The sequence below is a fragment of the Neolamprologus multifasciatus genome, chromosome 2 (assembly GCF_963576455.1).
Source record: "Neolamprologus multifasciatus chromosome 2, fNeoMul1.2, whole genome shotgun sequence".
Classification (NCBI taxonomy): Eukaryota; Metazoa; Chordata; class Actinopteri; order Cichliformes; family Cichlidae; genus Neolamprologus; species Neolamprologus multifasciatus.
This window is the reverse complement of record NC_140440.1, coordinates 19,475,580-19,499,395: the sequence shown is the minus strand read 5'-3', so window position 1 is coordinate 19,499,395 and position 23,816 is coordinate 19,475,580. Positions and strand designations below refer to the sequence as shown.

General features: G+C 43.3%; 3 protein-coding genes across 3 annotated transcripts; all 3 read left to right on the top strand.

The window, feature by feature from the left end:
* The first annotated feature begins 559 nt into the window (after positions 1–559).
* On the top strand, positions 560–9,398 carry ube2d2 (ubiquitin-conjugating enzyme E2D 2 (UBC4/5 homolog, yeast)). The gene is made up of 7 exons (XM_085173932.1): positions 560–833; positions 3,257–3,320; positions 5,815–5,846; positions 6,010–6,087; positions 6,238–6,343; positions 6,704–6,797; positions 8,175–9,398. The coding sequence occupies exons 1-7, from the start codon at positions 810–812 to the stop codon at positions 8,218–8,220; spliced, it is 444 nt and encodes a 147-aa protein (XP_085030058.1). The 5' UTR covers positions 560–809; the 3' UTR covers positions 8,221–9,398.
* Positions 9,399–10,178: 780 nt separating this feature from the next.
* LOC146524230 (CDGSH iron-sulfur domain-containing protein 1) lies at positions 10,179–12,487 on the top strand. Its single transcript, XM_085173944.1, has 3 exons — positions 10,179–10,381; positions 11,062–11,264; positions 11,607–12,487. Exons 1-3 carry the CDS (start codon positions 10,303–10,305, stop codon positions 11,694–11,696), a joined length of 372 nt encoding a protein of 123 aa, XP_085030070.1. The 5' UTR covers positions 10,179–10,302; the 3' UTR covers positions 11,697–12,487.
* Positions 12,488–13,654: 1,167 nt separating this feature from the next.
* cxxc5b (CXXC finger protein 5b) lies at positions 13,655–16,497 on the top strand. Its single transcript, XM_085170510.1, has 2 exons — positions 13,655–13,974; positions 14,825–16,497. Exon 2 carries the CDS (start codon positions 15,013–15,015, stop codon positions 15,904–15,906), a length of 894 nt encoding a protein of 297 aa, XP_085026636.1. The 5' UTR covers positions 13,655–13,974; positions 14,825–15,012; the 3' UTR covers positions 15,907–16,497.
* Positions 16,498–23,816: the final 7,319 nt, after the last annotated feature.

Sequence of the window (23,816 nt, the reverse complement as noted above, 5' to 3'; positions counted from 1 at the left end):
TGCGGCAAGCTTTACATGGATGGTTCTTGTTGCAGTGGATGTTGTCCGACACATCCAAACACAACTTTCTTGTACTACTGGCAACACACCTGCCTGAGCGAGGTAGACCGGGAATGAATTATTGTTGAGAAAATCAAAGAACACACACACACACGCGCACAGACCTGTCTTCCCGTTTTTTTTTTAGAGAGGTTTACGGAAGTGCCAAGTATTCCATGGTCCAACTTTTCAGATGTGTCATCTTTTTACTGTTAATATCACTGCAAATTGTTGTATGGAAGTATAGTAATCATGTTTGCAGCCCAAAGAATTCTATGCATGAATAAAGTAAAGGTTTACTTCCAGCCTAGGAAAGGGATGCTCTTTGAGGACATTGCACAGAAAAGCCTGTCAGAATATTAATTTAAAGGCGTCTCCTATGAGACTGTAAACATGTAACAGTCAATAAGCGGATTTACTTTTGTGTTATATGAGGATGGAGGAGAGCAAGGTAGTTGTGTCACCTTTAGATGGTCGTGGTTTAATTGTGAAAAACGGAATTCGGAAGTGTTGCCGTCTTTGCTGCTAGCGGAGCACAGGCCGCAGTGATTTGGTAGCCGCTGCAGTAGGAGGAAGGACCGCGGTTCTACCGCTTCTATCTTTCAGTTTCGCCTCAAAATTCGCTTGGTGGTTCTTTCTGGTAGCAACCAGTTAATTATATGTACAGTAACGATCTTATATGATAGCTAAATCGTAGTATTACTAACGGACAGTGATATCAATCGCCATTTTAATCGCACGTTTTTCCTGTCAGAAGCGCTAGCACAACAATGGCTCTGAAAAGAATTCACAAGGTAAGGAAGTGAACCGCGAGGCCCAGGATTTCGCAGTTTGGTTATAGATTTAATTCCAAGGTTGTCTAGCGGATGCTTGTCTGGCAGATTAGTTGTACTGACAATAATGTGAAAAACGGATCTATTTATTCAAGTTAGGTTTGAGCTGGCAGCTAACGGTCTGTGAGTCTGAATAGCGAGCGGCGACACTGAGAGCAGCAATGCGCCGCCTTTCAGTGCTGCTACAAATGGGCCAACTCCACCATTGGCTGTGTTAGCTGTTCTTGGTTGTGTCACATAGCTTCACAATCTGTTTCGATTCATTAAGAATGTATTCGATACCGCGTATAAAAAGATGTTTAGCTTGCCATGGTTGTCACTAGTTAATGGTATTAGTGATGTGTTAGCTGCTGCTGGCTAACATTATCTCTCCCGGTTGTTGGCTAGTTTGGATGAGCTAAAGGGTTCTGTCAGGCTAGCTGACTACATTTCTATTTTTATAGTAAACTAGCGGCAGTTTTCACGATATGCTATCGGATATGTCTTCATTAGTCGATATAAACGGCAGCCTACGTAGCTAACATTATTTAACACGGCGGCTTACGTTTACTTAACCCGCTATTTGATTTGACAGATAACTGAAGTTATCCGGCTAGCGGTAACGCTAACGTTAGCTCAGGAGTCCAGAGCTTATTTAATTAAAGGACGGACGGCTTCTTTGTCGCTAGCCATTTAAATATTCGATCATTTGCTGTTGTTAGAGGAACAGTAAAAGTTCAAACATAATGATCGCTATATCGGAAGCGAGCATGTACCTCCTCCCCGTTTTTTTTTTCGTTAACTGTATATTGTCATCTTAATTCATAACCTGCAGGTTTTCGCAGTAGTCATGTCAAAGCAGCCATGTTATTGTTTGTATTGAACATGCTTATGGCTCAGCGGGAGAAGCAGTACATAAGGAAATTCTTGTTAATGTTAGCAGCGAGTCGGTGTTGTAAAAACAGGCCCCACGCGTTGTTCGCCTTTGATGGCATGTTGCTGATAGCAGGCGAGCCCTATCATCGTTATTGTGTCGCTCGTCTGATTGAGTTAGCTCCGCGTTGTTTGGTCCTGTTGCAATTAATTCCCCACGTAGCATAAAGGCATGTCATAATTTGGCCAGGCAGCTCGCTTCATGTTTCTCTTACATGACATCCTGTGCTGCTGTCGAGCCGGAGAGGTTAGCGTTTACGCTAAGCTAACGTTACCAGCATACCGTTTACTGCGAGCTAACCAGTTTACACGGCTGTGTGGGCTATAGTAAAAGCTTTGTTGTCAAATTACCGTGATCTCGGTTTGGGTATACGTGTGTTAGCCGCTCTACCTGGAGAAAGGCTGTTACGTAATAGCGGTCAGTGCCATAAGCAAAGGTTCGGGGTGCTATAGTAGTGTTGTTGTGTCACCGGGAAATGCTTTGAGAGTTACTGTAGCAGGGAGCCTTTATGGCTGTGGCACCGGCCTCAGGAGCTGTCTGAAAACAAGACAGAGCTCCTGGTGAGCAGAGGAAGTAGTAAGTAGAACAGCCTCTATAAGATTATTGAAGCTCTTTTTTTGTGCCCACCCCAAACACATGCTTAAACAGAGGAAATTCTTGTGTGGTTATTTTTATGTTGCATTTCCTTTTTCTCTCTGTTCTTTAGATTGGGGTTGCGCTGATTGTTTAATTAATAGCCCGATATTGGTGTTTGTAAAACAACCTGGCTAAAGCTGATATTTCTGCTTGCTCCTTTTTTGTTTGTTTTTTATCATTTCTTCTTTCAGTTTATTCGGAGGATTGTTGAAGGGTACTTTAAAAATGTGCATATTAGAAAGATATATTCTTAATGATTAAGTTGAATTTCAGAGACAAGTCAAAATACACTGATAATCGCGTTTTAGAAATGAGGACATTTTCTCTGTTAATATATAGACTGGTTTGCTTGGACCTCACACAGAAAAAAAGAAGAAGAAAACAGCAAAGTACTCAAGTGCTCTGTTCTATACATTGTAGCTAAGAGGTTGAGATGCAGTTTGGGAGGTTCACCTTAAACCTTCCACACTTTCCTAACACCCTTTGATGAACTCAGGGAGTTGACTTCAATCTTTAACATTTAAAAAAAAATTTCAAAATGGAAAATATTAAAATCAATTACTTTATATTATTCTTATTTTTTTTCTTCGTTTGGCCCTACTTAATTACAAAGAACTAAATGTCATTCACCTCTTAAACACACTGTCTGGACTCTTATCTGGCACGATACTGATGTGACACAAAAGATAAACAGACACTTTCATCAGTGAATGCTATCCTGTATGCAGATACTGGTGTTTTTAGCCCTCTTATTGGTTCTTAGTTTTTATGGTCTATTTAATGCTTCGCTGTATGGCTGGACCCAAACAACTCACATCTCTTTGGTTTGTCTCAGGAGTTGAACGACTTGGCACGGGACCCACCAGCCCAGTGTTCTGCAGGACCAGTAGGAGATGACAGTAAGTCAACATTTAGACCCACAGTGTCACGTTAGCTGTGTGTAAGCAGGATTCAAAACCCTTTCCCGCTTTTTATTTGAACTTATTCATAATCTTATGTGACCAAATCATTTTCAATCATCAAATTATACTCGCACATGACATAGGAATCAATGACAGATCCATGAAGACCAACATCTATAAAATAGATTAAATTAGTGTTCGTTTCTGCTTGAGGGTTATTCTTAGAGCTCACATCCAGGAAATACCTGCAGCTCCTATTGTGAAGATTTCTGGGTAATTATAAAAGCATAATCCACTGTATTGCTTCATGTAGGTTTTACTTTTACTTTCACAGCAAGAGTATTTTTTCTTTTGTAATGTTGGGAGTAAATCGGAGTTCAGATTTCTTTTTTAATCTCATAGACTGAGCCAATAATGAAACGCAGAAGGCATTAACTGAACTGAACTTAGCCCTGTAGTATTGTTGTCAATGTTTCCTTGTAACCAGTACTTTAAATGTTGTATGTAAAACTCCCAAGGTGCTCCTATTATTGCAGGTTAATTAAACAAAATTTGGTCCTAATGCTAAAATTTGTGTGCAGAGTAAAAAAAAAAAAAGTACAGAATATTGAAAGAATTTGATGATATGGGGATTTTTTTTTGTACTGAAGGAAAATGTTTAGTGAGCAGTTTAACACTTTCTCTTTGATGCATTTCTGGTTTGATCAATAACCCCGTCACTCAGTCCTAAACCACAGTGTCCACAATCTTGTGACCTGAGGTTTAAGTGTCAGTAAATCCAGACACTTGGAGCCTCTTTTTTTTTTTTTTTTAAATAAATGCCTGCAAAATTTTGGAATTTACACTTTGGCTCGATCTCATCAACTTGGTCTTGACCCTGCTGTAACGTCAAAATCCAAACTGTAGTTTTTAATGACCCGTGTCCAGTTTAGTTAGTTGCTTTTAAGAAATATTTTGATACATTAAGATCTTGTATTGTGGTAGATCTGACGCTGTCCCGTGCTATATACACAAACAGATACATTCAGTTAATCGCTCTGAAGATGTGCCTTGATATTTAAGTCCATTTAACGATTGATCTTATTCTGTCTTGGTAATACAGCAGTGTTTTTACATATAGCTGTAATCCTTTATAATCATGTCTTTTATGAATGATAGTGTGGGAATAATAATAGTAGCCCTAGATGGGTATGTTTAGAACAAGTAGCATGAATAAACACAGACAGATTGTATTTAGGATGTTTAAAAAAAATAGACAGAGTGACTATATTAAGTGTATGCACACTGATTTAAATATGAACTCATGGACTTGCAAATTACGTGCTGCCCCAGTCATTGCACAGAGGTTGAAGCAAACTTAGCCAGGGGTAGTAATGCGGCGGCTGCCTGCCCGACACATCCTGAGTGCAACACCTGGGTTCAACAAGAGACCGACACCCACGCTGTTATCTCATGTTTGAGGTTTGTGACGTCTGCATACATAACCAGAATCGTCACAGGGTGTACAGTGCAGCTGTGCTCTCATATATTGTGTTGTTTTTAGAAAAAAATCTACATGCTTTATTGTTTCTTTAGTCTGTTTTCATGTCTTCAGACTGATTTTTGCATATTGATATCTGTTCCGAAATTATTTATTGAAACTATTCTTTAAAACAACAAAACTTATGTGCAAGATTCCTCGAAGATTATTAAATGAAATATGAATATGTTGTGTTGAAACTCAGACTAACCCATGAATGTGTTAATATCCTTTGTGTGTGCGTGTGTGAGGGGGGTGATGTTGCATTTAGGTGCCAGTGTTCCAGTCAAAACAAACACATTTGATTTTTATCTTAGGACCTCACGCGCAGGACACGTCCGTATGTGTCCGTATGCTGTCAAGATCACAATAACCGTCTGAGGAGTTTTTCCTTTGTGTCATTAAAATGTCAGACTTTAAAACAATCGTAGCGTGGATCCCGTAAGCACTGCGTCCTGGGATTTTGGTGTGCAGTCTGTGTTTGTGCACGATAGCGTCTGACTTTTGTACTTGTGCGGGAAAAAATCGGTAGCAGAACTTTTTATTTGTTTGCTGTACACATCGCTTCCTGCCATCAACATCAAAAAAAACCAAGACGGTGTCTCTTGTGAAATGCAGTTATTGTGGCTTTCTTCACAAATGTGACATTTCTCCTCAGACAGGATGCTTGAATTGGACAGGTTTAAAAGATCACAGTCAGATTACAGTGGTTTGTTTTGGTGGTTATCCAAGCTCTTTAAAAAAATCACTTCTTGTTTATTAATTTCCTCTGAAGCAGCAGGTTAGTGTTATTCATGTGCTGCAAGTGTATATGTAATCATTTCTAATTAAGAAAAGACTGTCCTCATCTGCATTTTATTTAAAGCCTGTTACTCAACTGTATAAATAAACGGGCATTATTTATTCTAACACTTCCCAGACACACATTATGTCCTCAGAGTTTCATAACAAATTTCTCCTTTTTTGTTTCAGTGTTTCACTGGCAAGCCACAATAATGGGACCCGTAAGTACTCACACAGTCACAGCTTTAACCGTTGCTTTAGGTTTATGGGAAATTCGCGTACATGAGCACGACTCTGAATTGTTCTCACTATAAGTTTTCCACCTGCCTGTTTCCTTTTATACCATAATTGTAATGAAGCCCATTGGGCTTCTCTCTCCTTCAGAATGACAGTCCTTACCAGAGCGGGGTTTTCTTCTTGACCATACACTTCCCCACAGACTACCCCTTCAAACCGCCAAAGGTGAGCACCAGAGCATGCAAAGAAGTAGCTTTTCATACACAGAGGGCGCCTAAGTTCCTCTTGCCCGTTAAAGCGTGCCACAGCTTTACGTCATTCAGCTTTCTGCCGTCTCCCCCTCTTTCTTGGCTCCCCCCATTCATCTGTTTTCAGGTTGCATTTACCACAAGAATCTACCACCCAAATATCAACAGCAACGGCAGCATCTGTCTTGACATCCTGCGATCACAGTGGTCTCCAGCTCTCACCATCTCCAAAGGTAAGGAGATGTTTCTGGCTGCAGAGTAAAAGAGAAACGCCCCGTTTTCTTTTTCCTTTTTTCTCTCGTGAAAGCGCTACCTCTAAATGCATTCCTGTGGCAGAGGTCCTTGATTTAAACTGGAGCAGCACTATCTCAGTGAATGTCAGAGACGGTCCTTGAGCTAATACAGTGGTTTACACAAATAGCGTCCCTCATGCACTGTGAGTGTTTTTGTAGACCAATTATGTTTATGATCAGAAGTGGAATAGATGGGACATGCTAGCATGTGAGGGTCATCCAAAGGAAAATGTATCCAAACTCTGAAAATGTCAGTTTTTATTTGTGAGAACTCTTAACCTTTTGTGTGGTCTGTTCCAGTTCTCCTGTCCATCTGCTCTCTGCTGTGCGACCCAAACCCGGACGACCCATTAGTACCTGAGATCGCCCGCATCTACAAGACTGACAGGGAAAAGTGAGTTTGCTTTCATGTGCCTTTTCAGATTGTTGCTAGTAACACTGTTGCTAACAGTGTGTGACATAACAGAAAAAATTGAAACTGTCACCACGAGTCTTAAAAATAGCCACACAGTTAACAGTGAGGTTCAGATGTGTCACTCACTCCCCACATTTGGTTTCGAAACATCCAGACAGCAACAGCAAACCCAACTCGGGGCTTCATAATGGGCAAATATCCCCTGTGGCCATGTCCAACTTTTATATACAGGCTATGGTCAAGAAGGCATTCATTCACTCTCACACATGACTAATCAAAAATGGCATGTCTAATGTTAGAGCGTGTGAAACTTGAGCTTTTTGCAAACATTTGGGCACAGACATGCCACCTTTCTGGAGTTGTCACCCTGTTGAGACGATCAGAATTTGCTACCTGTGAAATTAACGATTGATCGATAAGGCCGGAGAGCCAGAATTGGCTCAACAAAGACTCCCAATTTGGCCCACTGGCTCTGGAAAGTAAAAAATATTGCATATATTTTGGACTTTAAACTGTATTTTCATAACTTGGAACTTTTATAAAGACCCAAAGAGCTCCCCATGGTCATTTGTGCTACATCAAAGTAATTAAGTAGTAGATAAATGACTAAATGGCAGAAAAGGTCCTTTTTTTTAAATATCTACTATAAAAAATAATAAAATCTTACAGTACAGGTTCACAGTAAATAAAAATAAAAAATTACATTTTATGTGAATGAACAAATTAAGTCACAACTCTTTCAGTAACTTTACACATTTATTTCTTACTCTTTCAGGCCAGAGAGTCGTGCTGACAGGTGTGTTTTATATACAGCACGTTTCTCTTATCGTGTAGAAAAACGGACACGTTCCTTTGAAAATTCCTTTGTCTTATATTAAAGTATCTGAGGGATTTCATATGAAGCATCTTTATTGTGACAGAAAGGAGAATGGCACTCATCTGAGCCTACGATGTAAAATGAGGACGATGTGTCTGCTCTGTGCCATTCGCTCATGAACTTTCTACCCTCCTCTTTGGCTTCTCCCCAGCTTGATGCACTCTGACAAAAACCTAATTGCTGTGCAGGTTTAGTGACAGGCAGTGGATGGCCAATTAAATTGTTGAAAGTGCAAGCAAGTTTTGAACAGTCGAGGTGACCGTCGCAACAGAAAAGTGATGCGGCCACACTCGTTGCGATTCAGACTTCGGGGAGCGTCTGCTCTAATTCAGCCGCCCCGTTTCAGACACGTGGATGGGACCAGTCAGAGTAAAGGCAGTGGTGCAGCTTGACTACAAGTGTTCAACATGTTGATCCTTCACTAAGTTAAAACTGACCACTCTCTCCTCTTTCTCTTTTTTTTTCTTTCTTGTTCACAGGTACAACAAAATAGCTCGGGAATGGACACAAAAGTATGCAATGTAGTGTTGGGGGTAGAAACATGGCCAACCACCTCTACGACGTAAAGGCTAGGGGAGCTTCAGACGTAAAGAGAAAACAAACAAAAAAACCATACAAACAAATGAAAAGTTTAAACAAGATCTTGTTGGTTTCCATTGGAGTGCTTTCTTTGAGCCACGCCTCCCCTTCACCAGAGTACCTGTAAAACTCCCTCTGCCCCACCTTCTCTCTCTCTCCCTCTATTTGCTCTATCTTTACCCCTTCCCTCCCTCCGCCCCTCAGCTCACCCACCCCTCCTCTAGTGTACATATTGTCAACTTGCAACGGTAAAGCCCATCTCTCCTTTTTCACCACCTACCAACTCCTCCTCCATCTCCTGACTTCTGTATTCCATTTGTCACCAAGCAGGTTGGGCTGTCACCGATCCTCCACTTTCCCCTGTTTATTCCCTGCACGCCCGCATTCTCACCCACCATCACTAAAAGCATTCCTTTAAGCACCAGTCAAGCTTTGAGGGGACCTTTTTTCCCCCCATTATCTTCCACTTTAATTTTATTTTTGAGGGGAGGGGACAGTAAGATGGAGGGATTTTTACACTCTGCACCCTTTCTTGCTTTTGTTGTCCTAATGATTTCCATCTGTAGGGGTGACATTTCAAGGAAGTAGTCAAAGGGCACTCTGTGTTTTATACAAGGCTATGTAACATGGAAAAAAAATTACACGCAGCCTATTTTTGGTCTTCTGTTGGATTCTATGAAAGGACTTGAATTTATCCCCACACCTCCTGCTCCTCATTCCTCCCTCCCCCAATCTTCCCTCACCCAAGTTGACCCCTTTGTACACACACACACGCACACATGCACACAACTGTAACCCCCATGTCACCCTCACCACCACTGTTTCTTTATTCACAAAAAGTGGAGGTTCTGGACCAGGTATTTAAACAATTCATTTTTTTTTTCTTAGTTTAACCTGTGTTTTTATTTCCCACCCCATAATTCTTTAGGTTGCTTTTATCTTTCTTTTTTTGTTTGTTTTTTTTTGCTATTGTTAAATTAGAGGCTAACATCTTAAATGGCTATGGGACTGGCTTGGGCTCTGGGTGCGAGGAGAACCCACTCTTCTTGCACAAAACCTCTGTATATTGAATTACCTGAGAGGCTCGTTGAGCTTTGTGTGTTGATTAAACTGTGTAATAAAAACCCTCGACTCCTGTGTTGACTCATACTCAGCCTCTTTTTGAAAAAGGCATACAGAGGCAGGTTGGCAACATCTGAATGCAGTTAAGAGGAAGTTCTGCAGAAATCTAACAGGATAAATAAGATGAGCAATTACCTCATTCTTTTATGGTTACCTCTCTTCCACAGAATTCTTTGAATGCTGGGGAGCATAACAAAAATACAAGACTTGAAAGCTTTTGAAATTACATAATTCTTGGGCGCTTGTGGAGTCCAGTCAAGCCTTTAGAAAAGGTCATTTGTCGCCCTCCGGTGGTATGTAAAGTAGTTAAAAGTTGGGAGACCTTCCAGCTCTGTCACAGCTAAATTAAAAGCTTTGACTGGTAAAACTTCATAATTTGTATATTTAAGCATTGTAAATTTATAAATGGGGTTTGTTTTGAGTCAAAGTTGTTATGTTCAAACCCCCCCCCCTCCTTTCTTTTTTTTTTTTTTTAAGCCAGTGACCTGTAAAGGAAATGGGACTCGCCAAAGCTCGCAGTGGTCAAGATAATTATCCGCCATTAGGAACATTTGCCAGGCAGTGGAATTGTATTTATCTTTTGGCTATGGACCCGATAGTGAAGAGTTTTAACAAATACACTTAAAATAAAACGTAATATTTATTTATTTTATTTCTGGAACGTTTTACTCATCACGGCAATTCCAACTTCAAAGAGCGCTAAAGCGAAGCCGGAAATGGTATAGGGGTTACGCTCTTACCCTTGTCGAGCTTCGTTCTTCCTCGGTTTTGATTGGTTGGTGGGCAGTGACGCAGCAGGTTTGGTGCGCTGTCAGAGTGGATCGAGTTTTGATAAGCTCTGTGGTTGACCTTGCTGAGCGCTGATCACATACAGTACACCGCCCGAGGAGAAAAAAACCTCCCAACATGTCAGCCACACATTTACCTGCAATGCCAATGCCTCCGATACCCGACTTACCCAGCTCGGGTTTCAGGTTAACTAAAGGTAAAGTATTAAAGCTAGCTAATAGCATGCTAGCCTTGTATGAGTGTTTTGTTAGCAGTTAGCGGGTCTGCGACAGTGTTGTAGAAAAAGCTGTAGGATACTGTGTGGTTGTATTGAGGCTACCGCGTGTAATAGTAACGTAAAGACTCAAATATTTTATATAGACTTTGTACTTGCATTGTAAACTTTTCCCTTTCTTCTGGCATGGCGCCGTTAGCTGGCTAACCGGTCATCGTGTCATCAGTGGGACACGGGTTAATTTTTCCAACTTTAGACTTCACTCAGTGTGGGCCACAGCTAAACGCTATCTCCGTATGCCCGGCTTCCCGCCGCTCTAGCCAAGCAGAAGTTCACAGAAGTTGCTGATCAGGTCTGACAGCAGGGCCCACATTCCTGTTCTGAAACATGTGATTCTCAGTACTCGGCAGATAATCCTCCATGGCTTGGAAAAATTTCGCCACTCCTGGCCTTGGAAAAAAACGCCACATACCTGCTTGTTGGTTTTCTAAGAATAAGCCTAAACTACTCTGGCATAAACCCTTTCAGAACCGAGAAACTGTTAATGCCACTAGGTCCGACAGGCTGAAATGATGACTAAAACGATGTTGCCTCAAATGACAGTTATGATCACTTGTTTAAGACATTACATAAAAGTCCTCATCATATTTGTCTTTTTTCAGAGCATTTTTTGGTTGCGGTGCCGGTGGCGGTGGTTGCAGCTGTCGGAGGCTTCCTAGTCAGCCAGTACCTGAACAGGCAGAGCTGCAAAAAGGGCCAAGTGAACACCTGCATCAATAAAGACAGCCCCAAAGTGGTCCACAGCTTTGACATGGAGGACATCACCACCAAGGCCGTGTACTGCCGCTGCTGGAAGTCAAAGAAGGTTGGTCCCCAGGCAGCGATAAATGTCCTTTAGCTTAAACTTCAAGTAACAGTCATTGAGCTTTCTAAGCTTGCAGGTAATCTTATCAGAGGTCCAAAACTGCTTAGCTTTCTGCAGTCACAGGTCACGGTTTGACACATATTGTGCTGATCACATCCCAGTCGGTAATGGGATGTGACCATCTTTAACATCCCTGACCTGCGCTGAAAGTTACCCTCTGACAGCCCTACATGCTTAGTTGGTTTCAAACTGCTGTTAGCATGAACTCATATGTGGCTAACAGACTCTCTTCATATGACTGATAAGAGTGAATTCTGTTGTTGTTTCTCCTCTTCCCTGCAGTTCCCTTACTGCGATGGTTCCCACACTAAACACAACGAGGAAACCGGGGACAACGTTGGACCACTCATCATCAAAAAGAAGGACGCGTAATCTGAGCCACCGGAGAACTCGGCCCTCCCTGACTCCTCGCGCGCCCGGCCCGATCATCTGTCATTCTCATTGCCGTGTCACACTGATTGATGATTACAGTATGACGCTGATATGTTCAGTCCAAACTCTGAGCGTTGTCCTTTGCCCATAACAGAAAAACATAGTTTTAATATCAAACCGGCCACACTGGTCTGACACTGCTTAGTGTGACTTTGAAATCAAAGGTCATTTGAGGACAGATAACAGTTAGATATGGTGGCACTATGACTGCAGCTCGCAGTATGACCTACTTAATGTGCCGTTTGTTTAAAGTTCTCACTGGGCCTGATAAAGGTGAAATATTTCCCCGTGCGGGCATTGTGCCTTCATGTTTGGTGTCCTTTCAGCCGCCTCCTCTGGCTGTGGGGCAGGTGGCTGAAAGACGAAACCTTCAGTCAGTCCAGCGTCTCGGTGAACTGAAGCATAGGCCTTAAATTTAAATCTAAACCAGAATCCAAACGCTCACACAACCCTACATGAATGTTAACACACATTGTTCTGTTTGTTTTGCTGCTTTAGTCAGAGGAGGTAGAGGTTTAGTTTGTTGTTAATGAACTGTTGAAACTGTCTCCTTGTAACCAGTTCCTGTGGCTTTCTGGGAAAACTTGTGTTGAATCTGTGAAGTGTTCAGCAGCTCGTGCCCATTAAGAATATATTCTGCGGTTTCAGCAGGTTGATTTTTCTACTGGCTGCGGGGGTGTCTGGTTTGATTCATTGTTCTGTACATTGTGAATAAAACTTGAGTGACCCAATTTGAAAGCTTCATTTATTCATTTCAGGACACACTCCCACTGCATTTGTTCACCTTTTTCCACCACAGGATCGGAACGCGTGTCCCAACGCCGTGCTGATGGATTAATGCAGGACAGGGGTAATGAGTAAACAGCTCTGTGTGTGTGACTGCGGTGGGATCGGGGCTGTGATTTGTGTGGGAGAGACGGAAGTGAGGGGGGGGTCCCGTGCTGCAGTGTCCACCGACACCAGTGGCCATTTTAAGACGGAGCAGTATTTGCGGTGACCGCTAGAAGACGCTGTGTTTACACGGATCGCCCAGGCCAGACAGACAGCAGTGTACGCGAACACGGTGGGCCCCTGCTCCCATAGTGACACGTGCGCGCGCTCGCACACACACATAGACACGCACGCACGAGGTATCTGGCTGCGTGCCAGATGCAACGGAGGACTCTCAGAAGAGGTGGAGTGGACTCCGCCGTCCCCGCGTGAGGAGTCACCTTTAACAGACAGCGAGCTCACGTGCTTCAAAGCAGACGGACATTAGCATAAAGGCTATTTATGTTAAACAGGCTAATTTAGCTCACAGGGCTCTTCCTGTTTTCCGAGTGACCTGTAAAAATATCATTTTATTTTGTAGCTGTTTGTTTTGATATTTATTTACATCCACCGTGTGTGACACCACAACCCAAAACAGTGTGCTTTTATGTATGAAAGGTCACGGCGCTGGCTTCCGGTGTGGATAAAACACCAGTTCAGACGGTAAAAAAATAAACAGTAAATCTGTATATAAAACCATTTTAAGGGAAAGAGTTGTTTTGTTTGGATTTTTTATGTCTTGTTTTTTTTTTTTAAATAAGAGCATTTTTTTTATGTTAAAATAAGTAGGCGAAGCCTGAATTGCACAAACAGTAAACGCTTAAGAGTTTTCAGCTACTTTACTGAACATTTAATATAGCAAAGTTTGATTGAATACATTTAAAGATTTATAAAAGGACAAACAGGAATAATTAATAAACTGGGCTTTTGACTAGTTTCCAATATATATATATATATATATATATATATATATATATATATATATATATATATATATGTATATATATGAGCCTAACAAGAATTTCTAGTAGAGAAAACATAACGAGTGTAAATTATAAGTGTGCCCGGTGTTTACATAATTTTTACATGTGTCTCAGTTGTGCTGTTGACTGCGTGTGACCGGTGGCCTTGATTCGCCTTAGTATTCCCGCTGCCAGCTAACGGTGTGTGCTGATCTGCTTCTGTGGACGTTTCACGGGGTCGCTCTGACCAGAGCCTCGACTGCAGAGTCCACTTCGCATTTTGAGCGACGCCCCCAAATTCCGTGCAGAGTGTTTGCAGACCCTCCGGGACGGAGAGGTGGAGGAGGAATCGGCAGCTCCGCCGTCCATATACGCTACAATCACCACGCCATTAGTTCATGACTTCATCATATCTTTGACAGGAGAGCTCGTGTCGTGTTTGTAAGGTAAGCGGGGAGCTTTTCTCGACACTTCCTGTTGATTTTCGCCGTGTTGTATTGTCGCCTTTTTTCTTGCGCGCAGCGCCGTGTCGCAGCGACCACTCGGACTGTGGTCAGCTCGCCGTGGCGTCGGTCGAGCACCGTCTTCTTAGGTAACCTTAATAACGGCCAAATGATCGATCTGGTTTCCCGATCGATCCGCCAAAGGGGGCGATTGGCCGGTCTTGTAATAACACCCATCTCCCGTGTTTAATCAGCGGAGTAGTTTTTCTACAAATGTGGACACGGAACATAGCCTGGTCTTTTTTTATCCACAGCAACCGCATCGTTGCGCACCTCGCTCCTCGTCGTCGATAGCAGACAAAAGACAGCCTGTTTTTTTCCCCCGGCGTCCCTTATTTAGTCTTTCTCTGCTGAGCTTAAGCTTTGGCTGGCACACATAACAGCAGTCGTCAAAATGTATTTGAAAAGCGCGCTCCACATTTGACCTGCGCATATGCGCATATCTTTGCATATTGTTGTCGCTCTGTTATTGATTGCATTGATATACCGTGAAATTCTTAAAGGGATACTGCCTCCTGTATGCGGAAATCATTGGCAAGCATGCAGTGTGTGTCAGATACATGGCTGCCTTCATCTCTGTCCGGGGAGTTTGATTTCTGAGCCTGTGCACATGCATGTTATATTTTTGTGTTTAAGTGCTGAATCTCTGCACTCTGCTTCTCTGGCTGTGTTTGGTGGCTCTGACTGAGAACATATCTCCCAGCCCTTCTTTCCTCCTAACTCTCTTTCTGTGTTTGTCACTCCAACATTTCTATTCTTAACCTTCCTCTCTTCATCCCCTATTCATTTCTAGCTCTCCAGGACTCCGAGGCTGCTGCAGAGAATGGGAATAGGGACACAGGCCAAGGCTTGCCATTTTGGCTGAAGTAACAGCAGGACAGTTGTCAGCCTCGCATCGGCTTCAATCCCCTTCTCCCTCACCTCTCCTCCCACACGCGCACGCATACTCACACAAGGACAGACAACTCCCCGTAGCCAGCTATGTCCACCGCGGTAGACATCGCTGGCCCTTCCTCCCCGGATCAGGCCCACAGCAGTGCTAAAATCCCCAATGAGCCACTGAGACCAAGCCTTAAGCGCTCTAACCACCCCTACAGCCTCTCCCATTACATCTCCACCCCTTCCCCGGCCGTGGATGTCAAAAGCCTGATGGAGCCCTCCTCATCTCAGCAACGGGCCACCCAGCCCGGCCACGCTAAGCCTCGCCGGGCCCCCTCCTGGCCTGACATGTGGGAGTCGCCCAGCGGGCTCCACCTGGCCCACGCTGCGGAGCTGCTGATGCGCGCTGGGCTGCTGGCTCTCACCCCTGCCACCACAGAGCAAGCCAGTTTGGGCGCACAGAGCAGCCAGCCAGCTAAGAGGGAGGCTGCAGAAGCAAAGAGCGGAAAGGGAGACGGCGAGGGAGGTGGGTCCGGGCCTGAGGAGGAGGAAGAGGACTCCTCTGCATGCAGCACTGACTTCCAGCCCTTCCTGGGTGCCTGGTTCCCCTTCAGCCCTGCTCTTTTCCCCCTGGCAGGCTTCCAGATGGGGGGAGGTCACTGGAGAAGCACGGCCATGGGAGCTGAGGGCATAGAGGGGCTGGTGGCCGAAGGATACTCTCCCAGCTCCCTGGGCGGGAGCAGCGGAGGCAGGAGGAAGAGGAAGAGGTGCGGGGAGTGCGTACCGTGCCGGCGTCAGACGAACTGCGAACAGTGCAGCAGCTGCCGCAATCGCAAGAGGGGACACCAGATCTGTAAATACAGGAAGTGTGAGGAGCTGAAGAGGAAGCCCGGGGGGCCGGGGTTTGAGAGCAGAGTGTCTGGGTTTGATCTGAGGGGGTCTGATTTTACTTTGGGTCTGGCACAGGAGAGAAGCAACGGAGCCTTGGACGGATAGTAACGATTGCGGTGGCAGGATTTGTCAGAGGTTCCCGGTTGGATGATTGTTGAGGAGCTGCAGTTTTAACAAAACAAAAATTACAAAACCACACACACACACCAACACACACTCACCCACAGGACACCCTGTTAACATGCTCGGACTGTGACTGTCAGAGACGTTCAAAGATGTTGTGTTTCGTGCGGAGCTGCAGCTCCCGTTTAAGAATGTCCACACACGTTCCCATCCATTTTGACAATCAGAGAATTGGAGAGGCGAGAAAGAAGGATACCAATGTTTGTCAATATTCAGATGATGACAAAAATTCTGTAAATAGACTGTAAATATCTGGAAAACATTATGTCTTCTTCTTCCTTTTTCTTTTTTTCTTTTTTTTTTACGTTGCTTTCCAGTTTGGATGTACTGTGCTTCAAAGGTAAAGAGGAGCCAAATGTTTTGTTTCTAACGAGGGGAGTTCTGTTTCTGTTGTTCTGACGTCACTGCATCAGTAAGAAGTGAATGAGTTTGGCCTCGGCTAAATTATTTCATGTGCAACTTGTACTGTATAGCGCTGTTTGCCCTTTTGAAATAAAAGAAATTTGCCATGTGCACTCGTCTACAAGCTCTATGCTACGTCTTTATGTGTGTGTGTGTGTGTGCGTGCACTCATTTGTAATTGGGCGTATGTGTCCGTTTGCAACCTTGTTTCTGCTTGCGCACACATGTGCTCCTGTGTGTGCGAGGTTGTGTGTGGATTATGAGTCACCTAATGGTGTGGCTGAGAGCCTTATCACAACCCCACAGACACACAAACACACCTACACGTTGCCTTGGCAAGTCCAGTGCGTGCACTTGAGCACACCTAACCTGACACACACAATCATCACAAACATTCGGGCTCTTCCTCGCACACGATTTCCCTTTTTTTTTAAAATTTTCCACGTACGTATATATAAATCTCACACACACGCACACACAGATGAGGGGGGGGGGGGGGGGGGGGGGGGGCAGATTTCAAGCCGAATACACAGCCAGCTGGGCTGAGGCTACAGGGTGGGTTTTTGCTTGTTGCCGTAACGATGGCTGATGTGATAAGACCTTCTTCCTCGGCGCCACACTCCAGGGGACCGCAGGGAAGACGTAACCATGGCAACGGCCGGCCCGAGGTGTCACGCTATAATTGGGCCACGGCTGCACTTCCTGTGAGCCTTCAGTCAGGGGGGATCGCAGAGGGACTGTGTGTGTGCGTGTATGTGAGTGTGCATCTGTGGGGGTGGGGGCAGGAGGGGGATGTGCACGTCCGTGCTCGCGCGTGTGTGTGTGTGCGTGTGTGTTTGTCAGGCAGGGAGAGAGAGAGACAGAGAGAGAGGGAAAGCACTGCACGCCAGCCAACGCAGGACACTGCCAACTCATGGAGAAAAGCAGCGAGCTCCAACATCATGCAATTACAACGCTCCCACTGAATGAGAAACACACAGTCTTTTAGTTTTGAGTCCACAGTCTAGTGTTTCTTCATCTCCCAGACAAAGGGAGAATTTCAAATTCTTGGATCTGCAGCTTTTTCTTTTCTCACCCCCCCCCCCCCCCCCTCTCTTCAGTGCCTTTCTAGTGATTTGGAGCTTAATCCCCCCACCCCGCTCCTCCTCCTGGTCTCGTCACACATGCACACACACACACACACACACACACACACACACACACACACACACACACACACACACACACACACACACACACCGGAAATCTGTGTCACCCGCTGCCCAGCAGGTCCAGTGACTCCCTGAACGCCTGCAGTCTGGCTCCACTGGCCTGCAAGATGGCAGGAGCAAAAAAAGGAGGGGGGGGGCATTGAACGGAGGACAGAGGAGAGGCGGAGGAGGGCTGTGAGAGTTGGGGGAGGTGGAGGAAGAGGAGGAGAAGGAGGAGGGAGTGGAAAGCGGATACAGGGAGAGGGTGAAGGGGAGAGGAGGAGGTGTGTGTCGGGTGGGGGGGTGGGGGGGCATGGTGAAGGGCAGAGAGAGAGAGAGAGGGAAGGGGGAGGAAGAGGAGGGGTAAGAGGGAGAGATGAAAAGCAGGCCACAGGGGGAGAGAAAAGAGAAAGCGAGGGATATGCAGGGAGGAGGATGAGGGAGATGGACAGCAGGGGATGAAGATAACGTGGGGCCAAACAAAGAGAGTGGGAGAGATGAGTGTGAGATCCAGCAAGAGCGGTGATGGAGGCCGATTGAAATGCAGCGAGACAGAGATGCGGAGAGGTTAATGATGGATGCATTGTCCAGATAGACGGTGTGTGCCGTCACAGACCCCTGTGGAGCCTACATATGTTAGCACCAGCGGCCCTGCCCACTCTGGAGGAAAAACTCCTCTCACACACACACACACACACACACACTGCAGTGGAGCAACCTGCCAGCCCGAGGCAACCTGCGCTGGAGCTGGGCGGACCCTCGCTCATGAGCAAGTCCTCTGAAATTTTGGCCACTGCGTTTGCTCTGAGACACTGTGTCTCATTGTGAAGATCTTTTTTTCCCCTTCGACCATTGGCCGTTTTCCCCAGTGTTAGGAAATGTGTAACAGCTTTGCAGAAAACATCATCTTTCTGAGATCACTCGTCATTATGCCTCTGTTATCCATTTGCATTCCCCTTTGTACACATGGAAACATGCATCTCCCAAACAGCAACACAATGGCTTCTTACATCCTCAAAAAGCCCTGTCTCATCTTCCCCCAGGTTATATTTTGGTGACACCGAGGTCAAGGGCTTTCTTGACCTTTGACCCTTAAAGCTGTTAAAGGTGGATTCAGAGTACGCCAGGTTCTAAAAACAGCCACAGGATGGTCTTGTTTCCAACCAGTGAAAAACAAGCAGAGAAATCACTAAATGATACATGTCACTTCAAAAATATCTGAAATGGAATTCTTATCCTGTCAAATCAAAATACAGTCCATAAAATCCAGAACAAATAAAAATAACTTTCAAATCCTTCTCACATTTCTAGTGTGAGAAGGATTTGAAAGAGGTAACGTGTGCACAAAATTCTGTTAATGTTTAGCTTGCTACTGATTTCCAGGAAGCTAGGCAAAGCCCAGGGATAAAGTCTCCCTGTCTGCAGAGATATTTCATCATGACGTGGACCACCCCACGATGTGGAATTGATTATTACCAAAGATTATTGGGCTGGAACTCCCTTTGCACCTTTAAATTTGCACAACTCTGACAGCTACCAATCTCGACCACAGCTGCAATGTCAGTGATACGTTTTTGTGACAAGCCCTGCAAATTGTAGTTAATTATTAATAAATAAGTTATTACAAACAACTAATGGCCAACTAATAGACTGTATATAGAAGATGGATGTCATTTTCAGATCTGAAAAGTAAAGTCAGCGTGAACACGGCAGTCTTTCTCATTTCCAGCAGGGGGTGCTGCCTTTAATTATAAACACGTCTTGTTGTAATTCTTCCTGATAGTTTTATGGTTTCAGTGGCTAGTTTTAAGTTGTTCCTGAAACAACACAGTGCTCGTTTTATTAGTTATGGTCCCCATTAGAGTCAAAAAGGATGATAAAGTTTGGTTTACAGTGTGATTGACAAGTTGCTAGTCTATAAGTTTGTTGTGTTCTTCCATTTGCACCTAAGTGAAATTGTTTAAATATCTTAGTTTTATTAGTTTTGAATACTTTATACTCTATTTTACTATTGACACATATGGAACATAACAACTATTTCAATCCATTCTTTAAAAAAAATAACAATAATAAAGTCTATTTTTTACTCTACCAATGCTACAACTCTGGGCCAAACATGGAGGATTGATTGTTGTTTTAATGTGTTTAAACGTGTTTAACATGTCTATTCTATATAGTGAAGTCCCTAAAAATAATCATTGGTCACCATCAGCCTCTCAGGCTTTTTTTTAGTAGTATTCCATTGCAGTATGTCTTTAAGCTCAGTTTTTAAAAACATTATGAAACAACTCTAACCCATAGATTTACAGTTTGCAAGCACCAAACATCTAAACACTTCAGAAAAGAATCACTCTCAAGCTGAGTAATATGCCAGTAGGGGCATAAAGCCTGGGGTCAGGAATTTTTCATAGCGAGTCACCCAAACCCCGGAGCAGGATATTAATGACTAACCTTCTGTTGTGGATGAATCATCTCAAATGTTCTCTTGCCTGAAGTTTGGTTCGTTTTCGGTGTTATCTTCTTCCATATGATTGCATTTGTCTCTGGCCATTGGGGACTCTCACATTAACTTCTATTCTGGGTAAAGTTAACCCTCATCCTAGTGAAGATGGAGTGTCTAATGTGTTTATATTATGCTGACCATCACCACACCAATATATAGCAGTTAGCCCAGTTAGCCCAGCTTCACTAACTCTACAAACATAGCTGGGCTTTAGTTTTCCGTCTTTTTGTGCAAAGCAATAGCAGAAAAGTACATCTTGGTCCTTCGGTCCCAATCCTTCAGTTATATCACCTTCAAATGAAAACTAGCGAGCTAACGTCCTGCTTTCCTCTAGCTTTGTTAAACATCTTTCACGGAGGCCTGGATGTTAAACTTTAACATCTGAGAGAAACAGTCATGATGATTATTTTATTGGAGATTTATTTGGACCGTTTCTCAGTGTTTGATTGATTTTAACCGAGGAAGAGTTCTGACGCAGAAACGGATGATAACATTAGACTTAGGGAGCGGATACTGTCTTGCTAGCACCCAGTGAAACTTCACAGCATGAAGATGCTGTGGCTACCTCCAAATGTAATCAGGTATTTTTAAAAATGGGGATTTTTCCAAGGGCGTTTTGAAAAATATCTCTGTCCAGATCAAAATGCTAAAAACAAACTCAAGTGCTGTCAAGAACAGCCAAAGCAGGTGGCAATGTAACCTCGTGAAGACATGCTGCTCAATCAAAAGCACAGAAACAATAACAGAGCAGTCTAGTGTCAAAAAAGGAAATCAAACCACATACCTTCGGCTTTAAAATTTACGTTTTCCTTGTCCATATGTAAATGCAGTAATGAAGTTTAATGCATTTACATGTTTTAAAATATTCACCCTGCCAGGAGTCATTCAGAAACTCAGTTTTCAGTGATCCAAACGCCGCTTACATGTGTACAAAATTATTTACGTAAATTGTTATTTACGTAAATAATCGTGTACATGCAGACGTAGCCTTTAAAACTAAACAAAAAAACTCAGGGGACTCAGAGGATCACATCAGTATAACCTATCCAACAGTTGTTTTAGTCTGGATCAAAGTGTTGGACCCATAGAAAGTATAAAGAAGAGACGTAGTGACCGTGCTGTCACCCCCTGGGTTCTGAAGAACTGTTTTAAAGCCTCGAGACCGAATGTTTCTGCCGTTGCCATTTTGGTGTAAAAGATCCAAATGTGACAAATGGGTATGGGTCTAACTGTGAACCCACTTGATCATTGGCCAGCAATGTGTCGGTTAATCTCTATTTGAAACACGGTATGACCAAGGTTTACAAAGTGTTTACAGAGTCAAAAAGGTGTTTCCCGTTGACTTCCATTTTTGTAAGTCCTCTAGTTAGAGTACAAGCTGTGTCCAAATTCATAGGCTGCATCCTCCCGAGGACCCGGCCTTCGCGGTCTACGTGGCGTTTGATACTTATTCAGCTGTAATCTCAGCCAAATTGATTTACTCACAAACAATTAAAACAATAAAAAGTCAAACAATAACATTTTTAAGTTATCTAAGTGATTTATATATTATGTTTAATCTGAGTAGTGAAAGACTGTGGGGGGGTTTGAAAACGATGTGCCGGGAGTTTGCTGTTCTCGCCGGCTCTAGCGAGACGTACGTCTCCGAAAACGTCAGAGCACTTTTGCAAATATGTGATGTCTTGATAAACTGAGCAGATATGTTAAGTTAACACAGCTACATTCTTGCCTGAAAACACCCTAAAAGTTTATTTTGTGACCCAGAAACAGTAATAAGAGTAATATTAAAACTAGGCAATTCCAGTCTCCAACAACGGCGGCAGCTGTTGTTGGAAACTGGAAAAAAAACATTAAAAATATTTATTGGATTTAAAAATGTTTAATCTTACACATTTCAGGTGTATCCTACCTTTTGCCCAGTGGCAGCTTTAAATTCCAGCCCCACCCACATATCCTAAGTCGGATACACAGATAACAAATTTAATGGATGTAGTTTTCAACATTTGTATAGTTTCAAATAATTACATGAGAAGCACAATCTGATATCCACACGTTAGAGTTCCTGCTACATCATCATAACAGTGTTGGTGCAGGATCAACATTGCAAATGACCAATCATGTTGTCAGAGTATTCACTTAGCATTAGCCAAGAAGTTAGCAAATGCTATAAAAAACTAGCACAACCAAACTAGCATGAGTAATCTAAATTAGGCTAACAGCAAATCTAAATTGCTAAAACATTTATTATGTTGCATAAATTAATAAAGAATAAAAGAAAGATTTATACAAACAAAAGTTTTTTTCGCTCCACATTCCCAAGCAATGACATCACAGCAATCCAATTGGTCAGTTAACATTAACGGACAGCATTGTTGATCCTGGACCAACATGACAATGATGATGCAGGACCAATAACAAGATAGGGTTACATGAGAGACTTGCTTTTTACCAGAGAAGCCTCGTTACAAACACATCATGTCTAAAAGACGTGGCTATAAGTTAGGGCTTACGATAGATAATGTTTTTAAGGTGAGAGTCGAGCTGATCATGGTTAAATGAAAAGTTTTTTACGCTGTGTAGCTTAGCTTACTTAGTTTTACTGTTATTTTGCAGTGTGAATTCTTCAAAGTTAGCAAACTGAATAAAAAGCCTTAATTCATGAAACTTAGAACTAGTCAAATAACCAGAATTGTTACACGTAAACTAACAATTATCTTCAGGCTATAAATGAGACTACCATTGCATTCTTGTGGAAAAGCCTAGGGTGTTGTCTGTCACAGAATCTTTTTTATTGTCTTTCCCCACAATGACCTGATTCACAGAAACGATTAGGAGATAGCTTGTCCAAAAGACAGCCAGATAATATATGTTGTTTACTGTCACACGGTCGACACATGACACGCTGCATGTGTCCTAATTTCACCTTTTGAGGTGGATAGAAAATAATTAGGAGCAGCAGCACTCTCTATACGCAGCACACCAGTGTATACAAACATTACAAGAAGAGCTTTCTCAAGGAACAAAGGTGAACAGGCTCCCACAATGCTTTACTGGGACACCCAACACTGTCGTACTATATATAGCGGCGCTTTTCACGCTGTGTGCATGACTGCTCGTGTAGAGTCACATGGTTCAAGATATATGGCCGGACAGACGCTCACACGCTCTTCACTCAGACACACACACACACACACACACACACACACAGAGGGTGAGGGTGTGGAAGTGGTGAAGGAATGCGAGAAGGTTTACTGAGTTGACTGTGACGTTGTGCTTCCCGTGACCAGACTCTCATTTTCTCTGTCTCCCCTAGCGTCTCGCCCTCCGTCTCAGTCTGAACCACATGCTAATCAGCTTTCTGTTCTCTCCGTTTGATCTCTGATGGGCTGTTTTCTGATAGAGCCCAATGAATAGATAATCATTGTGTAAGTGACCACTATCTACAGCTTCTCTGTGTCATCTGCAGCTGTCCCACCTATCCCTACACACACAAACACACACACCAACACTGTGAACAGACACAACTTTGTTAGAAGCAAGAAAACTCTTTTAGTTTGTTCTTTTACACAACAGGCACAAACCCATGTAGGACATATACAGTACAAATGCAAACAGAAGGTAAAAAACAAAGTGTCAGCAGGTGAAGACTTTTAGGAATTAATTAGTGACCAAGTAAAAGGAACATGTGACTAAATGGTTAGGTAGTAACTACAGCTCAAACAGCACAAACCTTAAAA

What these genes read in the sequence shown, in the direction of transcription:
- cxxc5b (XM_085170510.1), top strand. Translation starts at nt 15,013, where the DNA reads ATGTCCACCGCGGTAGACATCGCTGGCCCTTCCTCCCCGGATCAGGCC.
- ube2d2 (XM_085173932.1), top strand. Translation starts at nt 810, where the DNA reads ATGGCTCTGAAAAGAATTCACAAG. An exon ending in AAGCCACAATAATGGGACCC is followed by an intron (nt 5,847 to 6,009) that starts GTAAGTACTCAC and finishes TCTCTCCTTCAG; the next exon opens with AATGACAGTCCTTACCAGAG. An exon ending in AGCTCTCACCATCTCCAAAG is followed by an intron (nt 6,344 to 6,703) that starts GTAAGGAGATGT and finishes GGTCTGTTCCAG; the next exon opens with TTCTCCTGTCCATCTGCTCT.
- LOC146524230 (XM_085173944.1), top strand. Translation starts at nt 10,303, where the DNA reads ATGTCAGCCACACATTTACCTGCAATGCCAATGCCTCCGATACCCGAC. An exon ending in GGGTTTCAGGTTAACTAAAG is followed by an intron (nt 10,382 to 11,061) that starts GTAAAGTATTAA and finishes GTCTTTTTTCAG; the next exon opens with AGCATTTTTTGGTTGCGGTG. An exon ending in GCTGCTGGAAGTCAAAGAAG is followed by an intron (nt 11,265 to 11,606) that starts GTTGGTCCCCAG and finishes TCTTCCCTGCAG; the next exon opens with TTCCCTTACTGCGATGGTTC.